Raw genomic sequence first — 27531 nt, 5'->3', positions numbered from 1 at the left:
CGTGGCTTCCGCCGTCTCACTGCCGCTGGTGTTATCCTCGGGCACCCCAGTGAACACTAAGTTATTTCTCATAGATTGTGACTGTAGATATGAAACGTCGTCACGTAGGGTGTTTCTCTCCTTCTCGAGTCGCTGCATCCTCTCCGCCACTTCCGCCGCGTGTATGTCCGCCCCGTCCACTTTGTCCTCCAGACGCGTCACCCGCTCGTCCACCTTCTTCACCCGATCATCAAGGGCTAGCCAAAGTTTTGTAACTTCCTTCTCAAAATTAACCATCCTTTTCTCGATCGATTCAATGGCCCCCAACTTTTTCTCAACAGTTTGTAGCCTACCACTCATAGATGTTAATAAGTTCATTAGATCCCAGTTGGTAGGTTCTGGGTTGTTTTCCGCCATGGTAAAGGGTTCCTCACTTGCAGTTTGCACAAAAACACTACTGTCCAAGTTATCCTCCGCATATAATACAGAATTAGTCCTGCTAAGTACTTCACTTACTGGAAGTTCACTGTAATCCGAGCCCCCGGACGGGCCTCTTTGTTTACATATTTTCCGACTGTTGGTTTCATTGCCACTACTATTTCTATCTTTCCTCTTCTTATTTTTCGATTTAGTCGTTATATTTCATTGTGAATGTGTTCCAACCACTAAACTACATTAAATCCACCATTCAACTAATTTTATAAAGCTTTTATTCTTAATTAATTCCAAAATTATTTCCACATTCAAAATTCGAGTGTTCGCGCCTAGATCACGTGACTATCAACAAGAACGTATACACTGCTTTATATAACGAATTGAATAGCTTGATATATTATACTGAAGGTGACTGAGTCTATAGTATATTGGACTCCACGTTACTAAAGAAGTGAAATAATTGAACATTTTGTTTCACAATTCCTCTGTTTGGATAAGAAGTTACTTTTAATATTAAAGGTCAGTATTCTTTTTTTTTACTATTTGTTTTCTTCAGTTGCTACAAGATCTTCGATATAGAAGATATGTTTTCGCATCATGGAGATACAAATGATAGCTATATAAGAAGCCGTACCATTGACTGCCTCTTGCTCTTGAAGATGACAGTGATATTTACACATAAAACGGTATCATTCTATATAAATGGATATATATTCGACGCTAGGAAAATTGTGTTTTACTGACGTACCCGCATTCCGAAACTTTGGATTATTTTTAACATCTATCAATCTTGGTATCTTGTGAAAAACTCGTTTCACAACATATTATTGACATGGAATAATTGATTCTGGATTTAAAATAACACACACACACACTAGATAATGTAAATAATCTTCGACATATATTATATTAAGCATAAACTTTCAAATATATATCAATATTAACGTGTGTGCTTAGCTAACTTAGCAGTACGGATTTCAGAAGAAGGAATCCCAATACCTTCTATTGGTTAGTTTTGAAAATCATTGTGTTACTATATTGAATAGCTGAGATGAAGTTACGATTAATCAAGATGTGCGCAATATTGTCTTAAATTGCGAAAGTTTTGCAAGCGTAAATGTAAAGCCACTCAATTTGCTTTAATTGTTTATTAGTTGCCATGCACCTATGTGCACACTGTACGTTTGTTCATGTGCGATATTCATTAAAAAATACTTGTTTATATACTTTTTATATCATTGCTATAATAGGGTTATTTTCATACATTTAATAAACACATCGTTTGGAGTAATTATTAAACATTCCTTCTATTTGACAAGCTGTAAAATGTTATCAGATTACTTTGACATGTAAACAAATGCTTATTTAAAAAAAACCTATATAATCAGTGTAAGTTTTCAGATATAATTCCGTTGAATTATATATTTCTACTCTTAGATTCAGATTTGTCTATGAAACATACGTATACTGTATAGTCAAACTCTTATTTATAACGGAAATGGTCACTTTATGAGTTGGTAAAGCGAAAACTTTTCTTTTCTTTTTAATTTCTATTTTTTATATAATAAATGTTTTGCAAGACAATGAGAGAGTCTCTTTCAAGGCTGGAATGTTGATATTTCATACATACTTTTGATCAAACATTTGTTTTACATGTACACATATTTGTAAGCAATGCTTTGTTCAAAGAAATCTGTGCAGATTTCGCAACGTTTTAGATTACTTATGTTTCATTATGTTGCAAAACAGTGTTAACATTATTTTTATTATTTCCATGTAAGAGGGTGACAATGACTGATATTAATTTGCTTCACACATACTGTAAGATTTCATCTAAAAAGGACTTCCTCAAGCTAAAATCACTACCTTTTCCTTTGGTTAGCAATTTGCCGCCTGTAGGTCCTTGCCAACACGCATCTTGATCCAGCATTTTACCGACAATAAAGAAGAGTGGGAGCCTTGTCCGGATATATCTTAAATAGATACACACCGCCAGATTGCCCCTACGATAAAGTAGAGAGGGAGCCTGGTCCGGATATATCTGAAATAAATGCACACCACCCGATTTCCCCAGCGATAAAGTAGAGAGAGTTGCCTGGCCCGGATATGTCTTAAATAGATGCATACCACAATATTGCCACAGTGACGTCATAGGGAGTGTTGCCTGGCCTGGATCTATATTAAAAAGATGCACACCGCCAGATTGCTCCGGTGACAACGTAGGGAGGGGATCCTGGCTCGGATCTATATAAAATAGATGCACACACCCAGATTGCCCCAGTGCATCTATTTAAGATAGATGCGGGACAGGCTCCGCTATATACATTGTCACTAGGGCCTTCTCTCGGACATTTAAAACGGATCGGGGCCTTGCTTCCATCCCTTCGTTGTCACTGGAGCATGCTAGGGGTGGTAGATAGACCTTAAGGGTTGAACAAGGCGAGGCTCCTCCCTCTATGTTACGACTGTTACATTTTGTGTGTGTTTTTCTGGGTCTAATCAAGTAAAAATATTAAATGTCATAATCATATTTGTTTTTGTTTTTTCATACATTGAACGTTTCCATTTTGGTTTAATGGTTCATAATGCAACATAACTAAGTGCTTGATAATACGAATTCACTATCGTGTGGTTTTGTTTTGTTTTTTCTCAGACAAACAATTTATTTCAGTAACGAGTAAAACAATGGAATATCAAAATATAGTAACAATTAAACACCGTATTAGAACATGTTTAACATAGTTGCTGTGAAGTTAACACTTGCGCACAGTGGTCAGAAATTGGCTCAGTGTGAGCATTATTTGATAAGTTCATAGAGAGCTGAATTTTCTACCTTCTGTACCCTGTGCGTAGGAGTGTTCAAGTTAGATGACATGAAATAAAATCTTAATCATTAATCATCAAACTGATTTCGAAATGTTTTTAATCTTGGCAGATGTTTATAGTTCAAATCTGAGAAAGTAGTACATGTAATGATGTAACCATAGAAGCTCCACCTCTATATGCAAACCAGTGACCGCCTGGCTAAGGCACGAAGGTGGTATCCCTGAAAGTATAAGAGAGGGAGAATGATTCAAATCATTGATGTACTCCCATCAGTCTCATGTTACAGTAATACACTTGTAGAATACTAGTAAATGTAGTAAAACTTTAAATGTCTTTATTACATACCTACATCAAAACACTACAGAATAGTCGTCTATATGCTAAGAAATATTTACATAATTATCTTTTCTGTCAAAAAAGTTATTTAGAAATTAACGTCACTTAGTTGTGACCCGTGTTGACCAATGTGAGAACCCCTTTCAGTGATGTGATACATTTAATACCATGTATTAAAGCTGAACTCTTACAGATTAACCGTTTTGACAACTTTTTTATTTGTTGTCTTGGAAACTGCATTTTTTGGCGTAAATATCTGCAAACCAATGATATAAGACTGTGACAAAAGATCAGATCGCAGATTTTCATATTTCCGTTTCAAAATTAATGTTTTATTGCTTAAAATTAAATATACGAATCTGCAGTCTAATTTTTTGTCAGCAGTCTTATATGACTGGTTTACATGAATTTTCGCATAAATTGGCATGTTCAATGACAAAAAAATAAAGAAGTTGTCGAAACGTCAAATCATAGTGCAGCTTTAAAGCGATGCCGATCGTTAAATTTGGTCGTACTACCTGAATCAGCAAACGATCGCTTTTACGACCATCTCTGAATTGCACATTCAATTTAATTAGTACCCCCCCCCATCCCCGGGCCGATCCCTTTTTAAATTTTTCATTCAAAGGATGACTGATAGTTGTAGTTCAAGTGATTTGAAGTACTTCTTCGGTACAATCTTGTCAATGAACTCGAAACCAAATACCTGCACTATTTTGGAGCAATATTGAAATTTGAAATTCAAATATATAAAAGCTATTCAACGCCTTTTCATGACTTCAAATTACGCTTTAAAGAATCCGTTTTATATTTAACTTATTAAATATTCCAAATCAACATATGTGATCTAAAATAGAAATAGATTTAATATTCATTGCATGACTGATACTATCACAGCAATAGTTTGTATTTTTTGGGGTTTCTATAGCGTTCTGTAAAATATTTAAATTTGTGAGGACTAATTTTTAAGTAAATGTTTTCAATATAAAACATTTTAAATTCCGGTCATTTGCACACAAAATCGACGCTAAATCAACACATTGCAGATGAATCTTAGGAGCCAATGGACGGAGAGAGTTCGGACCTGAGGACCGTACAATATTCAAAATTCAAGATATAACAAGAAAAAAGTTGATGCATAGCATCAAGTCGGCGCAATGAAATTATAAGAAAAACGTGCATGCAGATAACCAAAAATGGTTATTATTTCAATGATTATATATCTTTTTATGTTGGGTATACATATGCTCGATGGACATTATGGTTAATAATAGTGTTACAATAGTTTAAGCCCGGAATTATAGATATTATGGGGTTTTTTTTTCAAGCTAATCTAAATATACATACGTTTCATCGGAAGAAATAGAGTCAATGGTCGAATACATAGATTTCAATAGCATGAAAATTTACCTTTTATTTGTACCGACATGTTATGTGAATTCCTTGCTTTATATTTTGTATAAGTTTTGTAACACATTTCACTCATATGAGTATATAGAACGGGGATAAAATACTATACATCAAGAGGGAACTATCTGGAGTTCATTCTTTCGAATGACATTTTCAAACAAACAATTAAGCTCAAGGTTAATTTTTCAAAACTCGGCATTTTTGCTGTCACCAAGGGAGATTACTGCGTAGGAGGTTTACAAACATAAAGGATATTGTAATAGTACCGTGTAACCTTCATCTAAGTCAATCGGAACAACTCGGCCTGTATCTATCTCGGAGATGGCCGAGTTGTTATGATTGAGTTGGTATTTAACATCAAAATTTTCAAAATGATAAGCAGGGCTATTATAATTTAAGGTTTCATTATCAATTAAAGTGTACAAACATACTAAACTTTATATTTTATCATGCAGCCTGGAAACTATTGAAAGCATTGTTCTGCAATTTATGAACTAGTCCCTAAGTTAGAATGTTTCTAAAGTAATATCAAATATAGTCGGCGCCCTTCTGGGCGCCGACTAATAATTATTTGTTACACAGATGATAGCATTGTTGATAGACTGGAAATATACTAGGCGCTATATTCATAAAGCTTCTTAAGTGAGCATATACAACTTAGTGAAACTTAACGATCTATTTAACAACAAATGTTTTAAATACCCCCTATTTTACACCTAATTTACTAATATACTTTTAATTATTTTGACATTTTTGTTGTTTATTTTCATATGTTTGGTATAAAACTCATGCTAGTTTTCTTGAAAAAACAACGACACATTGTCTGCTATTATTTAAGTTGAAAATGCTCGCTAAAATGCTTCATGAATGCGGCTCCAGGGACATAAGCGTGTTGAGTATTAATATGCATAATCAGAAGTCGTGTGACAGTTTAAACGTTCATTTGTAATGCTGATCAAAACGTAGCGACTTGCTATAATATACTGGTAGTGGATTGAATTTGATTTTTAGTCTGGAAAAAAAGTTGTAAAAATAGGATGATGTCGAACGCGAAAATTGGAGTTTACAAGTATTCGTACGCGAAACCTTGACGTTTCGTACCCTGAACGTTTCGTACCCATGTATATAGTAGAAGTTTCATACCGGCAATCATACCCAGATTGTTTTGACATTTCGTTACTTACTTAGCTGAGTGATTTTTATATCGAACATTTCATATTAGTACGCATACTATTAATATTATATAAAAGAATATTTCATGAAATCTTAAAATATTCTCCATACTAAGCATGGGAACATTTCTATCTGACTTTCCGGGCAACATGACAGAGTATAAGGTCATCTCCAACCATCCCCTGCAGTGCTTTCAGTACTTTGATTTTCTTCCCAGAAAATCTGATATTATTTTGGTTCTGGGATTGGCGCTATTATCAAAACCGAATAACACAGTTTCAACAGCTTCATTCCAAAAAGTATTCAGTATTCATAAATGTATTGGTATTGTCACGTCCTCGGCAATTTAAATCACGCGCAAACACTAATGGTTTTACGTAAAAAACACCCTCATCTTCCATTGATCGAATTCTAATAAGATCGATGATCGCAGAATTAATCTTATTCACAAAAGGATTGACAGTGAGCGGTGAAGGTATGCTCTAAATATTGTTGTTTTTTAAAGTGACTCTCTTATTCAAAATCAATACATACACATGTATAACAAACATAGATTTTGACTGATTAACCTTAAACTACTTACTAAATAATGCATTTATGGAAAGTATTAACTACTGATTTAGAGTTTATAACCGTGAATTTAAAAGCAAAAAGCGCAAAAATATTAAATGATTGGTGAATGCTAAAAGATTTACGGTAGTCCACTATAGTCTCATAAGGTAGAAATACTGTGTTGTATGCTCATTTCTTCCAAATTAAATTCGATATCCTTCATAAGAACGATTATATTTTACATTTATTAATCATTTTTGGAATAATAAAACAATATTATTAATTGATGTAAATCTTATTTGGGAGTAAGAGTGCACCTTTAATGTTTGATATATACAAGGATACTTTTTATTAACATTGTATGGACAGTGTTTTAAATACTGATATTGTAAAGTTCTTAGTGAAAATGTTGCATGATGATAGAAATGATAATTTCGAGCAAGAAAATTGAAATGTATTAAAGTTCCATTAAATATTTAAATAATATATGGAAATTGAAGCGTAAGTATACTTTAAAATACTAATACTAATACTAATACTATTAATACTAATACAAATACTACTACTACTAATAATAATGATGATGATAATAATAATAATAATAATAATAAAAATAAAAATAATAATAATAATAATAATAATAATAATAATAATAATAATAATAATAATAATGATAATATTAATATTAATAAATAATAAATAAATTGATGAAAAACAGAGTCCAATAGCCCTTTACAACACTTTCAGAGTAGATTAAAGGTACATGTGCATTTCAATACGTATAACTAAAAAAATTCATTTGCATTGCATCCATTTAGGTACGTCTGCTGGTTGAATTATGTTTAACAAAAAGAAAATAATATACCAGTATGTTTTGATTTATAAAAGTAAATATTGCGGTTGAGTACTTTACATGACGTGCTTTTGGTGACGTCATTTCCTGTTGAAGTTTCATCATCGTGACCTTGCAGTTGTAGGTTCTTAGTATTTGTTTATTATAATTTAAACACTTCTTTCATTGATCGGGTCATAAATCGGAATACATTGCCTTCTTTTTTAATGTCTAATCTATAATTTTCTTCAAAATTAATTATGAATATGGTGTAGATTATGGTTAATTTGTCTTCAGATGTTTACCCCACCCAGATTGGTAAAGGGGAAACCGTTGTCACACAGAAAGGTCAAAGAACTTTTGAGTATCCCGGTGTGGATGCTGATGGCAAGAATGAAGCTAAAATATTGGCCTTTAATAAGTAATGACTAATGTATCCTTATTTACTCTTTTAGTCTTCTTAGAACTCTTCAATAGTCATACATCTTTATTTCGACCTTTTGGTTTGAAAGAAAATCCCCAAATTTTAAGGGACTCGTTCATGTTTTTGGACCTTAAATTAGTTTTCCCGGTTATCCATCTGAAAGCACTTGTTTTATTAATATTTTATAGCGAAATTGCAAAAAAATAAAATAGAATATAAAAAAAGTATTTTGTTTTTATGCACCAGTCAATTCCCACCCAGGTCCGGGGGAATAGCGGGGACTTTGACTTTCGGTCCAGCCAAGCTCGGGTAAAATCCCCGCCCTGTGGAAACGAACTGTTGGTAAAATCCCCGCCAAATAAATACCCCCCCCCCCCCTGCAAACAGGTAAGGCACATTCCCGCTATTTTGGGCACGAACTCAGACCACCGCATTCACCCTGCAGTGCGGGGCCACCTGGAAGGTAAAAACACGACCCATTTCCACGGCTATTCCCGGTATACACCCGGACCTTCGTTGTTAAAATTTTACTGGTGCATTAGTGGATTGAAAACCAACGCCGGTAAAGTCAAGATAAAAATAGAAAACCTACGCATACACCACAAGGCCACGGGGACTTACAAAAACTTGAGCGAACCCTTAAAACAGACGTAGATCTAATTTAAGTTGACGTTCAACCAAAAAAAATCTTGAATTTTATTTAGAATTTCAGTGGACAATTCATCGTCAAAATAATAAGTAGCCGTTTTGTTGTGTTTAAATTTTTCAAATGAACAGCATTTAATTAGTTTGAAAAGCTGTTTCAACTCTGGCACAAGCAAACACTTTAAAACAATTACAATATAGAGAATCTATACACAATTTTGACGGCCGATATTTTCAGATTGACCATCTATTCTGCAGTGATTCGATCATTTTGCTGCGAATCCCGAGTCAGATACTCATTATTCTACTCGGATGCCTATCATGTCTAAATATATGTATTTCTTAAGTTATATGTGCACAACGTATTGATCCAGACTCTCAGGATGTTGCTAAGTACCACTGTTTTTGAAATATGAGATTCCCGCGGTATGCACTCGGGCATATATGAAAATGAAATTTCTGCATCTGACCGAGGTACATGAAGAATTGGTTAAATATGTATCACTTTTGATTGACCAGCAACCTTTTGACGACGGACCTGAACTTTTTGAGCTCATAGAGCAATGTCAATCATTAAAAGAGCTTAATATGCAACGAAGAAGCAAAACAATCGAACTCTGCCCACGTCCATTCGAACATTATAACCTGTCAAAGGAAAACACATTACTATCCAAACAGTACTATACATGTACCATTAAATGGCATTTCAGGTTGGACGTTTTGGGGTTTGATAATCAATACAGCAACCATAAACAGTAATCACAATGGGTGAGTGGCAAAATGGACTTTTCGGGTGTTTCTCAAACTGCGGGGTTTGCATCATGACCTACTTCCTGCCTTGCGTCACTGCCGGCAAGAACGCAGAGGCCGTCGGCAAGGGCTGCTGCCTGTGGGGATTCCTGTCCATACTTGGACCTATCGGCATCTACACCCGGGCTCAAGTCCGTCAGCTGATCAGAGAACAAAAAGGAATTGATGTAAGTTTCGTTTTTCGTTCACACTACAATGCATTGACAGTTCGTTAGCGTTTCCGCTCAAACCATAAGGTCTTTGAAAAGTTTGAGATAATGCATTTTCCCCTAAGTTTTGATGTTATCATGTTATCCCGGTATATATTTCCTCAGATTGGATTTCACTCGCGCCTTTCCCAAATTAGAAAAAAAGTATGGTCCCTTTCCGCAAATCCGAGAAAAAATAACAACACTTGTCTGGAATGGTAGTACGGTACTGCCTTGGTCACATCAACGCTAAGAGATCAGATACGTGTGAATTGTTTTTCATTCAATCGATTCGTACTCCGTACGGAGATCATTGTCTCTTGTGAGCATTGTACGGATATGTTGAAAAGATTTCACCTAGCCTCCGAGTTCTCGTCGAGCTCATAGACATTTTCGAGTCGAGAGCAGCTCGCAAGGGCCCCGGTACAGCTAGTTTGGGCACTCGCACGATGTCTGTGCGGATTTGAAACATGAAGCATGTAAGAGCCCCGCACGAGCAACTTACGATACTACGGACATTTTAATTAATAAATCTTGAACTATTATTACCAGGCATAATCACTGTAGCTGTCCACGTAGAATTAGAAATTATCAGATAACGCCGAAATGATTTATGCCTGTCGTACGGAGATAGTGTGACCACCGTGCAGACATAGTGTGAACACACGTGCATCGTAAGAGGTACGTGCGAGCCTGCGAGTTCCGCACGACCTGTCTGCGATGCACGTGCGGATGTCCTGCGATGACATCCTCCAAAATAACGTACATGCCCGTAGCTATGTGGCCAAAAACAACGATTGTACGCAGACCGTACGTATTTTTTTAGAGTTGGTGGAATCGTACGATTTTATGAATCGTTCGGTCATCGTTAGGATATGTGAACGCGGCATACCTTGGAAGACGTAGGAGTTGTACCTATTAGGCGACACTATTTGAAGGCCATTATCACCCTGTGTCATTTCCAAAGTGTGTTGTTTTTGTGCAATGACCTGGACGTTTTTTTAGTGTATACTAAATACACAGTCGCTGTTAAATTATGTTTTAACCTTGTCAACTTGTTTGGTAGAATAGTATGATTTCCAGCATTGAATGCGTTTCAAGAATTAACTTCAAAACATTGTCAGTTTAATAAAATGGGTTAAACCTGATTGAAAAACACCAAAAATAGATATTTAATCATTTCAAAAACTCTTGAAAACGACCGTAAATTATGGTTTCGATTTCTTCTCCCCAATGGTGGCAATCTATGCTGTCAGATAGTATATCAGTTTGAAAACTTGTCCGAGTAGTAATAATTATTCAGACAGTATAATTGCAAAATACCGACGAGGCTCCCGCCAGAGAAGAATGGACCGAGGCCGAGATCACCTTCTTTGATATATTACACCAATCATTTTATATTACCAATCAATATTTTTTAAAGCGTTTTGATGTGTTTAATTGAACCAAGCAAACATTGAACGAATATTTCAACCTTTAAAAACATGTCAATACTTAATGGTTGTTCATCGTTGTGAATTGCAAAGCCGCACTCAAAAGTTTGATGGCGCTTAAGCGGTCCAATTTTTTTTATTTTTTTCTGGAAAGGTTCAGACCGGCCATTTTTTTTTAATTCATCGCTGACTTAAACAACAGTGAACTACGGACTGATCGACTTTATACATACAAAGAGAAGCATATTCATGTAAGGTATAATACTGATTGAATAGTAAGTGTTCGATAAAGTCGGCAGGTTGGGCGGAACACGAACAAGAAGACAATCTCGAGCTTGCCGGAGATGAACGAATAGTTACGAATTCACTCAATCAATACCGAGCTTGTCGGAGATGAGCGAATAGTTACGAATACACTCAATCAATCCCGAGCTTGTCGGAGATGAGCGTATAGTTACGAATACACTCAATTAATACCGAGCTTGTCGGAGATGAACAAATAGTTACGAATACTTTCAATCAATATCGAGCTTGTCGGAGATGACCGAATAGTTACGAGCTTGTCGGAGATGACCGAATAGTTACGATAACACCCATTCAACAAATTTGACGAAGTGGGCGAAGTAACTCCAAACTTGCGGTCACTTTTTCGTTGAAGTCGCCCACTCAAAGTTGAAAATGAGGACCTTTCTTTATATTTAAACAACATTTCTATCATTCTTTTGATAACCGACACTTAGCAAACATGTAGGCCTGTCCGTTCAGATGTTAGTCACATGTACATGCTAATATAAATGCTGTACCATCTAGGGATTGACATATATATATAGTATAAATTACCTAGCTTCAAAAACGAAGGTAAATAGGGCGAATCATGTTTCTTTCGGTGAATTGTTATTTTCTGTCATCCTACATAAACTTGATCAAGACTGATAATAATATAGGCTTAGGGCTTGTTTGAATATTTAAGGAATGCGCGGCTATTGTATCGTGACCATATTTAAGTAAGATGATGAATTCATTTGGAGTGAGTGAAGTCATTTAGATTTAAGAAAAGAAATCCGAAAAAAGCAAACATACAGTATGTTACGGGTAAAGCCGTTATGATTTTAACTACTTGTTAAGAATATAGCTATAGCTATATAAAGTATACCTTTATTATTGGCTACCTCATAATAAACATTTATAGCATTTAATTGTCATCCGTCCATATGTTAACCACAAAAAGACTTTGCGTGCATCATATATATATATATCCGGATGAAATTGAAAGAGGTATCCCAATGTTCTATAATAAGCCAGTGGAACAAGGGGATACCCCTTCAATATTTCTTGATCGGGAAACATTTGCCAATTTAATGCTCGATTTGAAAACATTTGCCAATTTAATGCCCGATCGGGAAACATTTGCCAATTTAATTCCCGATCGGGAAACATTTGCCAATTTAATGCTCGATCGGGAAACATTTGCCAATTCAATGCCCGACCATCAAACATTTGCCAATTTAATGCCCGGTCGGGAAACATTTGCCAATTTAATGCCCAATCGGGAAATATTTGCCAATTTAATGCTCGATCGAGAAACGTTTGCCAATTTAATGCTCGATCGAGAAACAAAACGCCCATCTTTTTATCTACCTCAGTGAAATCATCCATTCTTACCGTTCAGAATTGTTTTTAATATCCCCATGTTGGGGTGAACATTTTCAAGTGTAATAATAGCAACTATCGAAAAACGCTGAGTAGTTGTTTTACTGGTTTGTTTATGGGAAATAAGTTCCTTATATTCTAAGGGCAAAAAGTAACATTTCGAAAACGTCCTGATACCTGATAATGGGGAAGTAAAAACAATCTTAACAATATGATTTTACATCTATCTTGCTATTACGCACCTATGGTTTTCAACTGTCCTTGGATTAAATTTCCATGTGAGCAGGACAATGAATTATTGTATATGGAAAAAATGTGCGATTTATTTCCTGATCTGCTTACAAATTTCGGGCATTTTCTTCCACTGTAATGTTTTAAAGCATTTTAGTATCCCATGAGGGAAATCCAGACAATGAACACACATTGAATCAGGGTTTTCGATGATTTTTCAGCTGGGGGTCCTTTGATCCGCGTGATTGGCAAATTTGGGGTCCCTGGTAATGATATGTGGTCCCAATAGAATGTTTGACACTCAATGAAAGCTGTTCAACTTTTGGGTACCCAGGGGTGCTAATTAAGTTCAAAATGGCAGTCCCTGTCTTGAAAACTGATTCAGAGGTACTGGTTGCCTGCATCCGAGAAATTCTGCAACCTTACAACAAGATAAATAACATAATAACACAATCGATGAATACTTTGAGATAAATAATTGCAATGAAAAACCCTTTTTTCTTGTTCGAATTAAAACGCCGTGAGCTATTTTTATTTTTCTACTTTGAAAATAATCATATGCTGATTTTATCATTTCGCCCGAATCCATTTGACATACTATTTCGCAATGATTTTCGATTTTATCTTTAATAAAATGGACACTTGTGTGAGACCGCAGGCGTCAAGTGTTATCCTAAAATAATGCGTACGCACCCCACTTTCAACCAATGGCTAAAGTTCACTGAGCGCTCATCAGCTTGTTTAATCATTGCGAGTCACTGGACCTATTTTCAGTACTCAAGGCGTGGCCAGCGTAGTGTTAAGCGGATTTTTCCCCAACTAAATTTTAGTTGTTTAACTTTTATTTTTTAAATTTGAATTAAATAATACAAAATGGGCGAGTGGCAAAACGGACTTTTCGGATGTTTCTCGAATTGCGGAGTATGCATCATGACATACTTCCTGCCGTGCATAACCGCCGGTCAGAATGCGGAGAAAGTGGGAGAATCTTGCTGTCTGTACGGGTTCCTTTCCGTTCTGGGACCCATAGGAATCTACACTCGCGCTAAAATCAGGGGGAAGATCAGGGATTCAAAAGGAATTGACGTAAGTCGCGAACGTTAACGTATAATCTGACAAAGCTACGTACATCGTACCGTTTATAACGGCACTCATGCCGTTGTCCAGTATAAGTATACATGACCTGTAATTCACTGACGTCAGGAGCTTGAGACTCGAGCTCAGAAAACTGAATTCTTAATAGTTTAAAAATATATTAGTAAAACCTATTTTAACAAAAGATATATGCCTGATTATAGGACAGATCGTTAATAACAGATATAGCAATGTTGACCGTCTGCTTCTTTACCAGTGGTCGAAATTTGCGCAAGCCCGCAAGTCGAGACTGGTGAAATACCAGTCGGGCTTGTTCATCATCCAATTAAGCAAGCCCGACGGGCTTGTGGACTTGGTAGACATAAATTCCGAGTGTATCCATTTTCTTGTCCATTCAATTGTGCTTCTGTTTTATAGCATTTTGACAAAAACATCAAATTTTCCCCTTTTTTTATCGAGTCACAAACTAAGACTCAAACGTGAGTGAAAATGAACTCACCCTAGGCGTCCAGGGAAACCTTTTTTAGTAATTGCCATCAATTTATGAACTCCGATCTAAATATATTGTATCGAATTGTTTCACGTTCTTTTAACCCCATTAAAGCGCTACGGACCTCAGCGGAAGAACGTTAGTTTACTTCCGATTGCAAAATTAAATGTCGTTTGGTTTAAAGCTGCACTCACACAGATTGAACGTTTTGACAACTTTTTTTGTCTTGTAACGAGCCAATTTATGAGAAAAGGCATGGACACCAGTATTGTAAGACTACTGACAAAAAATAAGATCGCAGATTTTCATATTTAAGTTCAAAAATTGATGTTTTATGCATCTTTAACCGTTAGCAACACTTTTATTAATTTTCGATCGATATATGAAAATCTGCGATATGATTTATTGTGATTTGTCTGTAGACAAAAAAGTTGTCAAAATGGTTAATCTGTGAGAGTGCAGCTTTAAACTCATGCAAAGAGTGATGGTCTACTTCATTAGTTAGCGTACGTACCGTGCATAACGCCAATTCCGTAAGGCTGAACGATGTCATCGCGTATGTGCCTAAATCGGTGCACAGTGTCAATGACGTTTCAAATATTTTTTAATAAACGTCATTTTTCCTTTTAAGGGGGGGAACGGACGGGGATATGTTTTGTATTTGAAACAGACAATTGTACCGAATTGCTTTGTTGAAAAAATGATTAGACGCATGTAGGCCGTGCGCCAATTTTGAATTTAATAATCTTTTATAAACCAGGGATTCTTACGTATATATTATATAGATATACTACCAAAAAAACTTGACTCTTGAAACTTTACTCTTGATATATAATATCTATATACAGTCCGCTTTTACAGGGATGTTGTAAAGTTGTGCTACACTAAATATACATTATTTCACTGTTAGTGTGGGAATTTTTATTAGCCTAATTAAGTAGTTTAAACTGTTTTATTGACATGATATAAAGTAATAAACCTCCAGAATTTGCAAGCTAATAAAATATACTTTAGTATATCGGACAAAGGCGAGTACTTGAGATTAAGTGTCAATATTGACCAACGCGTTTTGAGACACATGTTGCTTCGCTCTTCACCCACGAATGTTTGTTTTAATGATGTTTGCCCATTAAGATGCCACGTCGAGGGTTCTTACGCCTTTAATTGAATGGATGTTGGATCAAGGTCAGGCAAACTCGCTCGGGGTTGGGTTATTGTATGGGATGAAAACAAACTTGTTGTTGGAACTGTTTAAATGTCTGGACATTAGCTCACACAAAAGGGTCATCAGACTTTGGCAAACCGCATGTTTTCAATGAAATGTTCATAAGAAAGTCCCAGCGGCAATTAATGACATAATGTTCAAAACTTTGAACTCTGCCTGGATGAAAAATCCGCCACAGCAAGGCCGTTTTCTCTTGGTTCCTGTGACGTGGATAGGCAGGTCAAAACTTGTTTTCAATAAGAATACCAGTAGAATGCATTTATGCGTTGTTGTTTTTTTTTGACAGATCTTATACCAAGTTATAAACTTTCGTACACCGTATAAAATAAAATAAAAAATACACAAAAAAACATGGATTCGGGCACTATTACTTTAGGGTCAGTCGGATCACCTGAACCGGACACTTTTTGGGGGTATTGGCCTAATCCATCTACCCTAGCTAGATGTCCTTGGCGGTTGAATGCTCCCGAGTAATGCATACACGGTTTCATTGTGAGGTAGAATTTCACTACATTTTACCTGATGGTGCTCAACCATCCGTTCATAGTATTTGCCATCACCGTCAGTTTATAGTTGCACTATAAAATTTTAAGATGGGGAACTTATTTCACAATGTTGTACGGTCTCACACAATCGTTGGTGAACGTTTTAACAGTCGAAAAGATCGATACATAACAAGATAAAATATTTATTTGCGTATGATATATTTATATAACTTTAATACATCCAGAAAGGAGTATGACTAGTCTTACAATGAATTGTATTAGTTATGACCTTTAACAGCTTAATTCTAGCAAGTGGTAGTCATTGCTTTAAACAGGTTTAAAATGGTTTAAAGTATCATTCACATGAATCTTGTTTTGAGAAAGTAAATGCAACTATATGTTTTCTGTTTTCAGGGGTCGTTCGGGATGGATTGCCTCATGCACTGGTTCTGTGGTCTGTGCTCCCTTATCCAGGAAGCCAATGTGAGTATCAAACCTTCGTATGTCCGAACATCCGTCCGTTCCCGTTTACGATTCCATCCAATTCAGCTTAATAAGCTATGTGTCTTTTGTTATCACCGTCTGTGAAGCATCTTAAGTCATTTCCTAATATAAGTCATTTTCTTAAGTTAAATTTCTCACTTGTCTCCAATGATATAAAACAACTCTCTCTCTCTCTCTCTCTCTCTCTCGTCTCTCTCGTCTCTCGTCTCTCTCTCTCTCTCTCTCTCTCTCTCTCATTCTCTCTCTCACTCTCTCTCTCTCTCTCTCTCTCTCTCTCTCTCTCTCTCTCTCTCTCTCTCTCTCTCTCATTCCCTCTCTCATCTCCGTGTCTCGCTCTCTTGAATGCATGACTTTTAGTGTAATACATGCAAGACTTTTATCAATATTATCAATGGAAGGCTATAAAGTAAACAAACTTAAGACAACAGCTTAATTAGCGTATCGTTTAAGAGTGATCATCTATATAGTTAAAACTCATCTTAAAGGAAGTGACAGCTTTAAAAGCCCATACGTATGACTTAAACTTTAGCACTTCGTTAGGTGTTGTTTCCGGTGATGTACGTGCAATAACAAGACGGAACTAGGAAAACTCTTTAAAAGCGCGTAATTAGAACTTCCCGTTTGCAAAGTACGCCCTTAAGAAGTCATCTTATTAAACTCAACGTTGATGAATAATGACACTCGTGCAATGGATCATACTTTTGAGATCTGGGATCATTCTGTTACAGATGTTTTATACGCTCGGCTGTTTCTGTGTACTTTTGTCCAAGTTCTGATGTCGTCGTCGTTCATGGAAAAACTGCAATGTTGGCGATATCTAAAAATACTTTATTTGCTATGACAATGTGCAGGCTACGACGATGTGCATATATGTGTCGATTGCCATGACTCTGTCATCAAAATGGATAGAGTTATGTCCCTTAATCAACCGAGAAAACAGACGAGCCAAAGTACCCGCTTTCAGTGCTCTTGCTTTTATTCAGACACCACTGACAGGGTAATAATCAGTCGATTACATCAAGTAGATACCATAGCTAATATTTGCACATCAAAATTTCACAGCACGTATCGGATGTAGGAACTTATTAATCAGTGTTGACACATGATTGTGGCGCTACCCCCGGGTCGCTAGTAAACGCCGGTGCGTTTGTAATTGATTTCAAAAGTAAAAAAATCAACGACTTCGCCATTTTGCTATTATTATTTATTTGCTGAACGAGTAAACACTTGAATAGAAACTAAAGTGGTTCAAACCCATTTATGACCACTTAATGGGGAGGTTTTTAGCGAGTACAGTCCAGTATCTCCTAAGCCCTCTAAATACAGATATATACATGTAGTAAGCTCCAACATATCATGGAACATTGAAGCAGACATTTACATAGTTCATACTTAAGTAATATTGTGTAACATTACCGAAACGATGGTTGAACAATTTTTGTCCAAATACCATTAAGCTTTGCTTACTATTGGCGCGGTTTAGTTGAAACAGAATAAGATCACAAACTAGAGCGCTCTTGATTTTAGTTAAACATTTGCTTTAAATTTATAGCTTTGTGTTTGCACAAACAAGTACCATCTGAATAGCGTAAAAGTGGCTCTATAAATATTCCTTGTAATGGCTATGATGGGAACTAGGAAGCAAAAAACCATAATGAATACAGATTGCTGTCTAATGTTTGTGATCATTAATTATTCATATCACATCTAGTTCATCCTGTGTGTTACACTGGTTGATTAGTTCTCGTTGTTTAAGGTTTATTTTTTAAAGAAAAACATGTATGGCTAAAGCAACATTGATAAACAACTACTTGTTTATAAATAGTTCTGTATGTATATTTGCACACCTACGGAAGCGCATAACGTATAAACTGCATTCGGAACTCCCCGGCCATTTTTCATCGAAAGCAATCTCGGATGTATATGGACGGTTTACAATGTCAGAAATATTTACAGTGTAACAACGCTGCAACTAGATCTTAGTAAATTCAATTTAGTAGTTAAACTATATGACTTAATTTTTGGGAATATTTAGTATTTATGCAATTATACACTTCACTGGCAATCAATTTAAACTTAATAATACAAAAAAAACGCTGAAACCCTACCATTAAACTTAAGTAATACTGTTATTTCAAATTTTACGAACTATTTCTACTGATGTACCGGCATACACCCGGGGTTGTTTTCGATGGAAAATGGCCGAGGAGTTCCGAATGGTATATACTGATGATGTGGTCATGTATTTCTATCAACTTGTTTTTGTAATATTTTCAATTTATAAAGTCGACAAAAAAAAGTTGACAATAATATAGTATCCCATCATTTGTCGATACAGTATACGCTTCCATATACTATTATGATCAGGTAATACGATACGATTGTTTCGTTGCACAAGTTGTCCAAAGCTTGCATAATATGAATACAGCCCATGTATGTGAATAGATTCAACGCCAATTATTTGAAACATGACACTCATAAAATCCTTGTATGGTTAGGGCCATACCAAATCGTTTCAATGTTTACCGTCCACGGCCGGATAGGATTTGGGCTTACCGATCGAAAAAACTACCACAACATTTTATATGATAAACGATATTGTGGATTATCATAATTATTTTCGTTTCACGTAAGTTCCGACAGCAAAACACAATTGTAAACAACATGCTTCATACTCTGTATTAGTATTACTGGCTATCGATATCAGAAAGTGACGCATTCTGTGTGATTCCGAGCTGGCCCCAGTTTCTCGTAACTTCTTAAGTCCCTGATAACAGGATAAAGCTAATCTCACTATTTTTCTTTGTCCTTAATTCGTGTATTATTAACTTCATTAAGATTTGTTAGACTTAAAAAAGGAAATGCTTTATGGTAATCACAATAAGCCATATTTTATTTACCCAAATCACATTTGTTCTGTCTAATTGAAATAAGCAACTTAAGCAAGAAGTTTCGAGAAATTGGGGCCTGGTGATGATCAACACTCACTTAAATGCAAGTTTTACTTGAGCTCGTTTTGCAGTGAAAATCCATCTTACAATTGAGAACGATGTCGAATGAACTAAGGGGGCTCTGGTGTCTATATTTTACATAGGATGTCTCTCATTTAAGTTCGTTTTATTTTCGGGGACTCTTTTTTTCAGGATAGCTACGAGTAGATAGGTTTTTGTACGAAGTGGTGACGTTAAACATAAACACGATTTGCTATGGCCTTAGAAAAAACAGTCAATCAATCGGTGGCCCATTTTATCACAGACCCTATACAACATAATATAAAGCATATATCCGATTTCATATTGGATTATTTATATTATTCTCAAGATAAATTATATAAAAAAAGCTGAGCCACATAATGATCATGTCAGATAATACAGGGTACCCTCTACCAGAAAACGATATATACAGACAGTTAATGTTGAAAAGGGGTGAACAACCGTAACGATCTTCTTTGAATAAAACCACAGAGTCATTCGCTATATCTACAGATTTAATCTTAATAATCTTCAATCGTTTTTTAAGCAATAACTACCCAGACAATTGCATTTCCTTCATTAGATATAACCAATGGCTAGTTTTAGTCGGTAAACAACATTTGTTTACAATGTCAGAGCTCAAAATGTTAATATTCCGCTGCAAATTATTTCAATTAAGCAGTTAACTATTAGGCATCTCGATTATTTATGCAATAATACACTTCACTAGGAATCAATTTTCAACTTAGTAATACCAGTTTATACAAATGATACGTTAAAACACTACAGTTAAAGATGCACTCTTACTCCCAGATCAGATTTACCACAATTGATAATATTGTTTTAATATTCCAAAAAGGATGAATAGATGTCGAAAACAATGGTTCTTATGAAGGATACCGAATTTAATTTGAAAGAAATGAGAATAAAACACGGTATTTCTACCTTATGACACTATAGTAGACCACAGTAAATCTTTTAGCATTCACCAATCATTTAATATTTTTGCGCTTTCTGCTATTGAAGACAGGGCTACAATCTTGTTATCAGTAATTAATATTTTCCATAAATGCATTACTTAGTAATTAATTAAAGGTTTATCACTCAAAATCGATGTTTGTTATACATGTGTATGTATTGATTTTCACTTTACTGACTATTGATTATTCAAGTTACGAACTATTTCAAATAATGCTCTGGCATTCTTTAAGATTTTATTTAGATATTAAAACTTGTTTGGAGGCAAAAACTTGTTTAAACAACATATATTTCGGTAGTTTTTGTAACCCTGGGCTGATTCTAAAAGGTCATGAACTACTTAATAGATTCCCTAAATAACAATATATTTCTCAAGACAATTTACCAATTTGCACGCGAAATAACACTGATTTCCAGTGCTTCAGGACCCCCAACATCATATATTGGTAGAAAGTTCCACATGTGTACTAAACATTAAACCAATTTAGAAAAATCTTACGTTTCTTATTAGAAAAATAAAATTAGTTGAACGTAACCATGTATTCGATTAAATGACCAAAACCAGTGTAGGTGTACATACAAACAGGTGAAAATGTAAAAAAGTAGATCAAGTAGATCCAGCATGTCTGTTCTTGAAATCACAAACCATTCAACTTCAAATCGTTAAATATGGAAAGTAGGGAATTATTTAAAATGGTCTAACCATGCTTTGATTTACCGTCATGTGGCACTGAAAAGAAATAAGGCATGTAATAACGAGTCAACACATCCGAATTGGTGTAATTTGCCCTACATCCGAAGTTGTTGACCTAACCAGTCGCGAAATCACTCAGCTTGTCAAAATTCACATCAACAGGTCTTATTATCAGAACATTCTATTTATTTTTATTAAAACTATGGCAAACAAGCTTGATGATAGACTGCTTTTAAAATAAGACAAAGATTACGTACACTTTGCACAGGAATTTGGTTCGGATTCTATTCGTCCTCAACAACAAACGGTCTGCAAAGAATGTAAATATACAGTTCTCTGATAAGTTATGAGATATTCTAATCTAGCAGACTTAGTGATTTGTAAACAGAATATTTGAATATTTCGATAAAGTTTGAGAGCTTTCAATTGATAAGTATACTTTTAATGATATGAGACTATCTGCTAAGGAAGGTTATGTACTGACATGATTGCAGTCTTGTTGCTTCTCTGTCCATTATTAAGCCGAAGTTCGGCGAAGTAGATCCAGCATTTTTAGCCTGATTTTGAAATCACAAGCCATTAAGCTTCAAAACGATTACATATGAAAAGTAACCAATGGTCAGATATGGTTTAACCATGCTTTGATTCACTGTCATGTGTCAATTAAAAGAAATAAGGCATGTAACAATGAGATGGCACTTCCGAATTGTTGTAATTTGCCCTACATCCGAAGTTGTTTATGACGGACGGAAAAGGCTGATATAATACTCAATGCTAAATCACTTTTGCTCTTTTCTCCAAATGTGGAAATGAAATTTCCATTTTTTTATATATATATATATATATACATAATTATATCTTTTTTATTTATTTCATCAAAAATGGACCTCCAAACATGTGGTTATTGAAGAATTCCGAGGGTGAAATCGCAAAAAAAAACACTTTATTTTTTTATTCTAAAGTATTCTGGCTCTTTTCAAAGCAGAATTGGGAATTCGATTTCCAATTTTAGTCAAAATGGCTCATTTCTCCCAATCAGAAATGACCCGACCCCATTAAAACTTATGAAAAAAAAACTGATTATATTATTGTTCACATATACATACGAGTGCATACACCAACGACCATTGAGAAAATAGGTATTATTTTAAGCTCCTACATATTAATGCTTTTAATGCTGTTAAGGGTGTCTGCTTGATGAAAAAACATTCGTTACTTTTACGTATGCAAAAACAACCGACACTCATTTAAATAATCTAACGCTCTACAGTTCCGCGAAAAAAATATATTTTGCTGTAAATAGGTAACCTCAAGGTCAAGGTCAGTTTGTCCACATTTCACAGAACGTTATAGCCCAAAGTATTAGGATGAAAAAGACCCTTGGGCCAGTTACAATTACGCACAACACTAAGTAAAGGAAACCAGATGAAATTAAGTAGACGCACGTCGTCGCTGAGAAAACTGTCCTCTTTCCAACTAGTATATAGCACGTACATTTTGACTGCCTTCATATCATTAAGTGGTCGATATTATATTTTGTCCAAAGCGATGTTTTTTTCCAAAAAGGCCGTACTTTTATTGGGGGAAAAATCAGACAGGCGTTAAACATTTTAATCAGGGGAATCAGAGGATTTTAACCGAGGCTGGGCCAGTAGACAATAATTTTATCATTTGAAAACTAAGCTGGTAAGAGATTTACTAGTATGTATTTCCCAGAACAAAAATGGCCATATTACATCCGTTGCATTAAACCATTTACGTTGTTAAATACTTACTAATGATACTCTGATAACTTTCGATAACTTAATTGCTACTCAAAGATTAGGATCAGGAAATCTAGGTTGAACATGAAAAGGTTTTATCTGCTAATTATTTATTATTAGCTTGACCTTCCTTGAAATGCAAGTTAACTGTTTACGTTTCTTAAAGAGACTCGTTCAGATATTGTTATTATTTTTTATTTAATTTATTTTATTATCATTATTTTTTTATTGTATTATTATTATTTTTTCATTTATTTATTTATTTTTTTTTTGGGGGGGGGAGGTACTTTTTTAATTCGTTGAAATTAAGCTATTTACGTACGTACTTTTATGAAAAACAAACATTTTAAGGGACTGACTCCGAGTGTAAATTCATTCCATTTTCAATATTTTTACTAAAGATTTTCGACGTAATAGAGCATATATTGACACTTATTTCTATGATTATTCACAAAAGGGCTATAAATTGATTTTTTATGGTGTTTTGTCATTGATACAAGCATTTGTTTCAATTTTCACTTAACTATTTTTTTCGATGTCTGACTATAAAGCGTGATCGTCCCTTTAAGATATTACAATTGCTTCCTGTTCGCCTTTTGAGACTGATTTGACAGAGGACAGCGAAAATATTGTAAGTGAAGTGAATTGGAGAAGTATATAGAACAGTTTCTCTTCCTCTCCTTGAAGTGTGAAACAAATTCTATGACGTTTGTCATGAAAAGGCCCTTTTTGCTTTAAGAATACTTATTTTGAAATAACGTTGAAAAATACAAACTTCGCAAATGCACGCTTCACAAGAACTACACTTCTCTCTCTTCTGCAATAATGTGTGTTTCCCTTGTAGAAAGTGTGTTACAATAACATACATCTTGCAAACAGGTACTATATGGAACTTTTAAACGTCAATAAATGAATGGGACAACAAAATGAGTTGTTGCAAACACTTGAGCTCAATATGCAAATATAAACATCGTCAAATAAATAATAAATATGAAGTTGATATTCATCTTCTATGACGCTGTCAGTACAACATAAACAATAGTCTTCGATGTTTAACTTTCATATATAAAGCTGCCATCTTATGTATACGTAATTAACACAAAACAACTATTTTAAAAGTTATCATGAGTCAACATCATCTATTTTAAGTTAAGTAGCTTAAGGGAAAACACTTTAGTGTACGGTACACGTCATACTAGTCAGTTGTCATTGATGCAAGCATACACAGTTTTTTTGCGGACTTGAGGATTGTAGTTTTATCTTGAAAAGCCCTGTTTTTACATTTCTTTGACGGGTATTTTTTGTATATCAAGCTATTAAGCCTGGCTATAGTTTCTGACATGCAATGGCCCGTTTTAAAAACATTGCCCAATATCATAAGAGACACGTAATACCGGCAGATCCGATGACCTAATTCTATTACAAGCACGTCTATAAAAAAACAAAACAAGTACACAAATACCCCTTGATATACGATATGAGCTGAGCTCAACTTTCCTGGTAACCGTATAAATATTTACCATCGTTGTCAGTCGCATGATATTTGAAAATGCTTGGATCGATTGTTGAAGCACATACCCACGAAGGCTAATTTAGTCAATTCATATGAGACCTATTGCTAAAGATAACGTATTAATCATACTTTCTAATCATAACTTCCTTAATGCTGGGAGATATTTCAATGCTATGTTGAACCTTTCGAATGATATTCTTATCCTCTTATGTTCACTTCTGTTTTGTCGTAGTTAAATCAGTTTACCATGTATGTACCACGTATGGTGCTATTCGCTTCCTTCTTCCTTCTTGCATTTATTCTCAGTCAAAGTTGGTATATATCTCTTGTCATAGTCCGAAAGTTAATCGTTCATCTAAATAGTGATAACCACAGACAGTGTATGTCAATGAACATTTATGCTTCAAAATTGTTAATTGGTGTCAGAATTGCTTGAAGATGGCCGATGCTCAAATGATGGTTTGGTGTCTTAGTGACGTCAATACTGCTTATCGAAGGAAAAGACGGTTCTTACCCCGAATTTAAGAAATACTACAGACCACTGAAGGCCTTCTTTTATCACAGTGACAGACCAGTCAGCCCAAGGCTGAGGTCCCTTTATATGTATGGGCTGACTGCGAGGTCACTTTAATGTCAGTAGATCTGAGATGGTCTGTACCATTTTCTTTTGCTTTTGGAGTCAAACTCTCAAAAACTTTCGTGAAATTTGCTCAACGTCTTATTACACACTACTTGCTTAATGTTCAATCTCATAACTATGTATAAAATGAAAATTTGAAATAGTTGGTGTCTTGGTACTTCTTGGTAGACCCTTACCCTTAGCATAGAAAGCTTCACTTGCTGGTTGGATAATTAAGAAGAAAGAGGGCCGATTGTTCAAAACTTTTGAAAACGTTGTTTATATCGTTATCGTTGTAAACATTGAAATCGGTATTGCTCTGGAAGATACACGGATACACTTTTAAACTGCAGTAATCCTAACAAGATTTGAGACAACTGGTTTAAATGTACTTACAACATATAAATTTATACGAGCACATAATAAAATAGTTCACATTTAAAAGTTAACGACGTCGCGTTAATTAAGTTGTAAATTTAAAGGACCGAGATTCAACGATTAGTTGATGCCTGTCACTACTGTAACAATGTTTCCATTTCTTTACAATTCATGTATACCTTAAGTTGTTAGAGATATTTACATATGTCTTATCATGTACATAGTGACGTCACGTACAATGATCATTACGGTTGTTTGTTTAAAATGGAGACAATAAAGTGTCATTTTCCATAAGTGCTAATAAATAAATTTACTGATCTTTAACCCACAATAAACAAATGTTTGAACGAAAGTATTGTACATTCAAATTCATTGTTAAACTCTAGTCCAATCCTACAAATGTTTGAACGAAACCTTGTACATTAAATTTAAATCCAAACCTATTTGCATTCACCCGGTCAATTGCTACTTGAATACTTTTACAATGAATATGATGCTTGAATTCATTTGATGACTAAGCTGGGAAAGGCTGGGTAGCTTGATGGGATGAAGAAATCTAGGTCAATGTGATCAAAACGAAATAACACCCATCTTGTTGTAATGTTCGCTGAGCTGTGACATAGAAACCATGATAATAAATGCTTATTTTACAACTTTATTTTAACTACAGTCCTTTATTACGAAAAAACTTCTATAAAGGGTTGATTAAATGTAGTCTTTTCAGATTTTTCGTTTAAACATCTTGTCCTTTCTTGATCTAAATTGCTTTTAATCTTCGTCCGTGCATGAAAGATGAGATTTTCCCATAGTATGTTCACAGTTGAAGAAGCAATACAAATCATTAACTATGGAATGTTAAAGGCCAAGTACGCTTTAAAAACATATTGGAGAATCACTAATAGTACTGTTCACTTAATAACATAGTATGCAATGTTAGAAACTTGTAACAAACATTTTGAGTAGGTTGTCACTTTTTTTAACATTTTAGTAGTCTGCATGTTCTTTTGTTAATTAACTGAAAAATTATATTGGAAAACATGAGGAATACTTTCTTCTCGTTGGACAAAAGAAAATGTTGACCCCTAAATGAAGTTGGCTCCCTATGAAGCAATCTCTCACCAATTACGTTCCATTTTATGCATTGTCAAGTTTATACAAGGATAGAGGATAGGTGATTTCTCCAAGTGTTTAATCACACATCCTACTTGAAATTACAATCTTTTTGACCCGGGTCCCCTTGAAACATGTCGTTCGACTTAAAGTCTATCTTTTTCTGAAGCTTCTTACTATGTGTTGTTTGTTTGATTGAAATAACCCCATCCTCATGAATCATTGATACAATATCATACATCTATGATACCTTTAAAACATACATGTATACCATGTTCAAAGGCATCATGAAAAAATCACATTTACTGGTGAATTATCACTTCTTTAAGGCACTGGCTTTTAAACGATAACACATCACTTTGTCATAATTATAACGATTACATATATACGTGATATTTTCGAAATATTGTAATGAATTATCACTTAATTATGCATTATAAAAAATTCTCTACTTACAGGAACTCGGTGCCGCTCAAGCGCAGTCCATGGCTCGCGAATAAACAGGGAACCAGCATTGCAATCACGTGACTTCAACAGCCAATCACATTGTTTCGTCATCTATTTTTAGACGTTTAAGAAGACAGACTAAATAAAGTGTTTAGATCCGTTTAAGATATGAAAAGAAAAAACATAAAATGTTAAAAATACAAACAGTATTCCTCATTATTCATTTGAAATTGAAAAAAAGACAAATCATCTTTTATTATTGCTCTCATTTGAAACATTTTGCCTTTAAGATTAAGCTCTGTGATCAAATACCATACGAAATTGCAACTGTTTT

General features: G+C 34.9%; 1 protein-coding gene across 2 annotated transcripts; it reads left to right on the top strand.

The window, feature by feature from the left end:
• Positions 1-784: 784 nt before the first annotated feature.
• Positions 785-27531, top strand: LOC128235513 (uncharacterized). Of its 2 annotated transcripts, XM_052950326.1 has the most exons (4): positions 785-933; positions 9323-9589; positions 16634-16702; positions 27209-27531. In XM_052950326.1, the coding sequence occupies exons 2-4, from the start codon at positions 9377-9379 to the stop codon at positions 27248-27250; spliced, it is 324 nt and encodes a 107-aa protein (XP_052806286.1). In that variant the 5' UTR covers positions 785-933; positions 9323-9376; the 3' UTR covers positions 27251-27531. The 2 variants fall into 2 exon arrangements, with proteins under 2 accessions (XP_052806286.1, XP_052806294.1); XM_052950334.1 differs by lacking the exons at positions 785-933; positions 9323-9589 and adding an exon at positions 13651-14010.

Source organism: Mya arenaria, chromosome 1, assembly GCF_026914265.1.
Source record: "Mya arenaria isolate MELC-2E11 chromosome 1, ASM2691426v1".
NCBI lineage: Eukaryota > Metazoa > Mollusca > Bivalvia > Myida > Myidae > Mya > Mya arenaria.
Note: the sequence above shows the minus strand (reverse complement) of the source record. Positions and strands in the feature narration are given on the sequence as shown.

Excerpts from the sequence above, each read along its gene's own strand:
- LOC128235513 (XM_052950326.1), top strand. The coding sequence starts at position 9,377 with ATGGGTGAGTGGCAAAATGGACTTTTCGGGTGTTTCTCAAACTGCGGG. Across the intron at positions 9,590-16,633 it reads GAGAACAAAAAGGAATTGAT|GGGTCGTTCGGGATGGATTG; the intron begins GTAAGTTTCGTT and ends TTCTGTTTTCAG. Across the intron at positions 16,703-27,208 it reads CCCTTATCCAGGAAGCCAAT|GAACTCGGTGCCGCTCAAGC; the intron begins GTGAGTATCAAA and ends CTCTACTTACAG.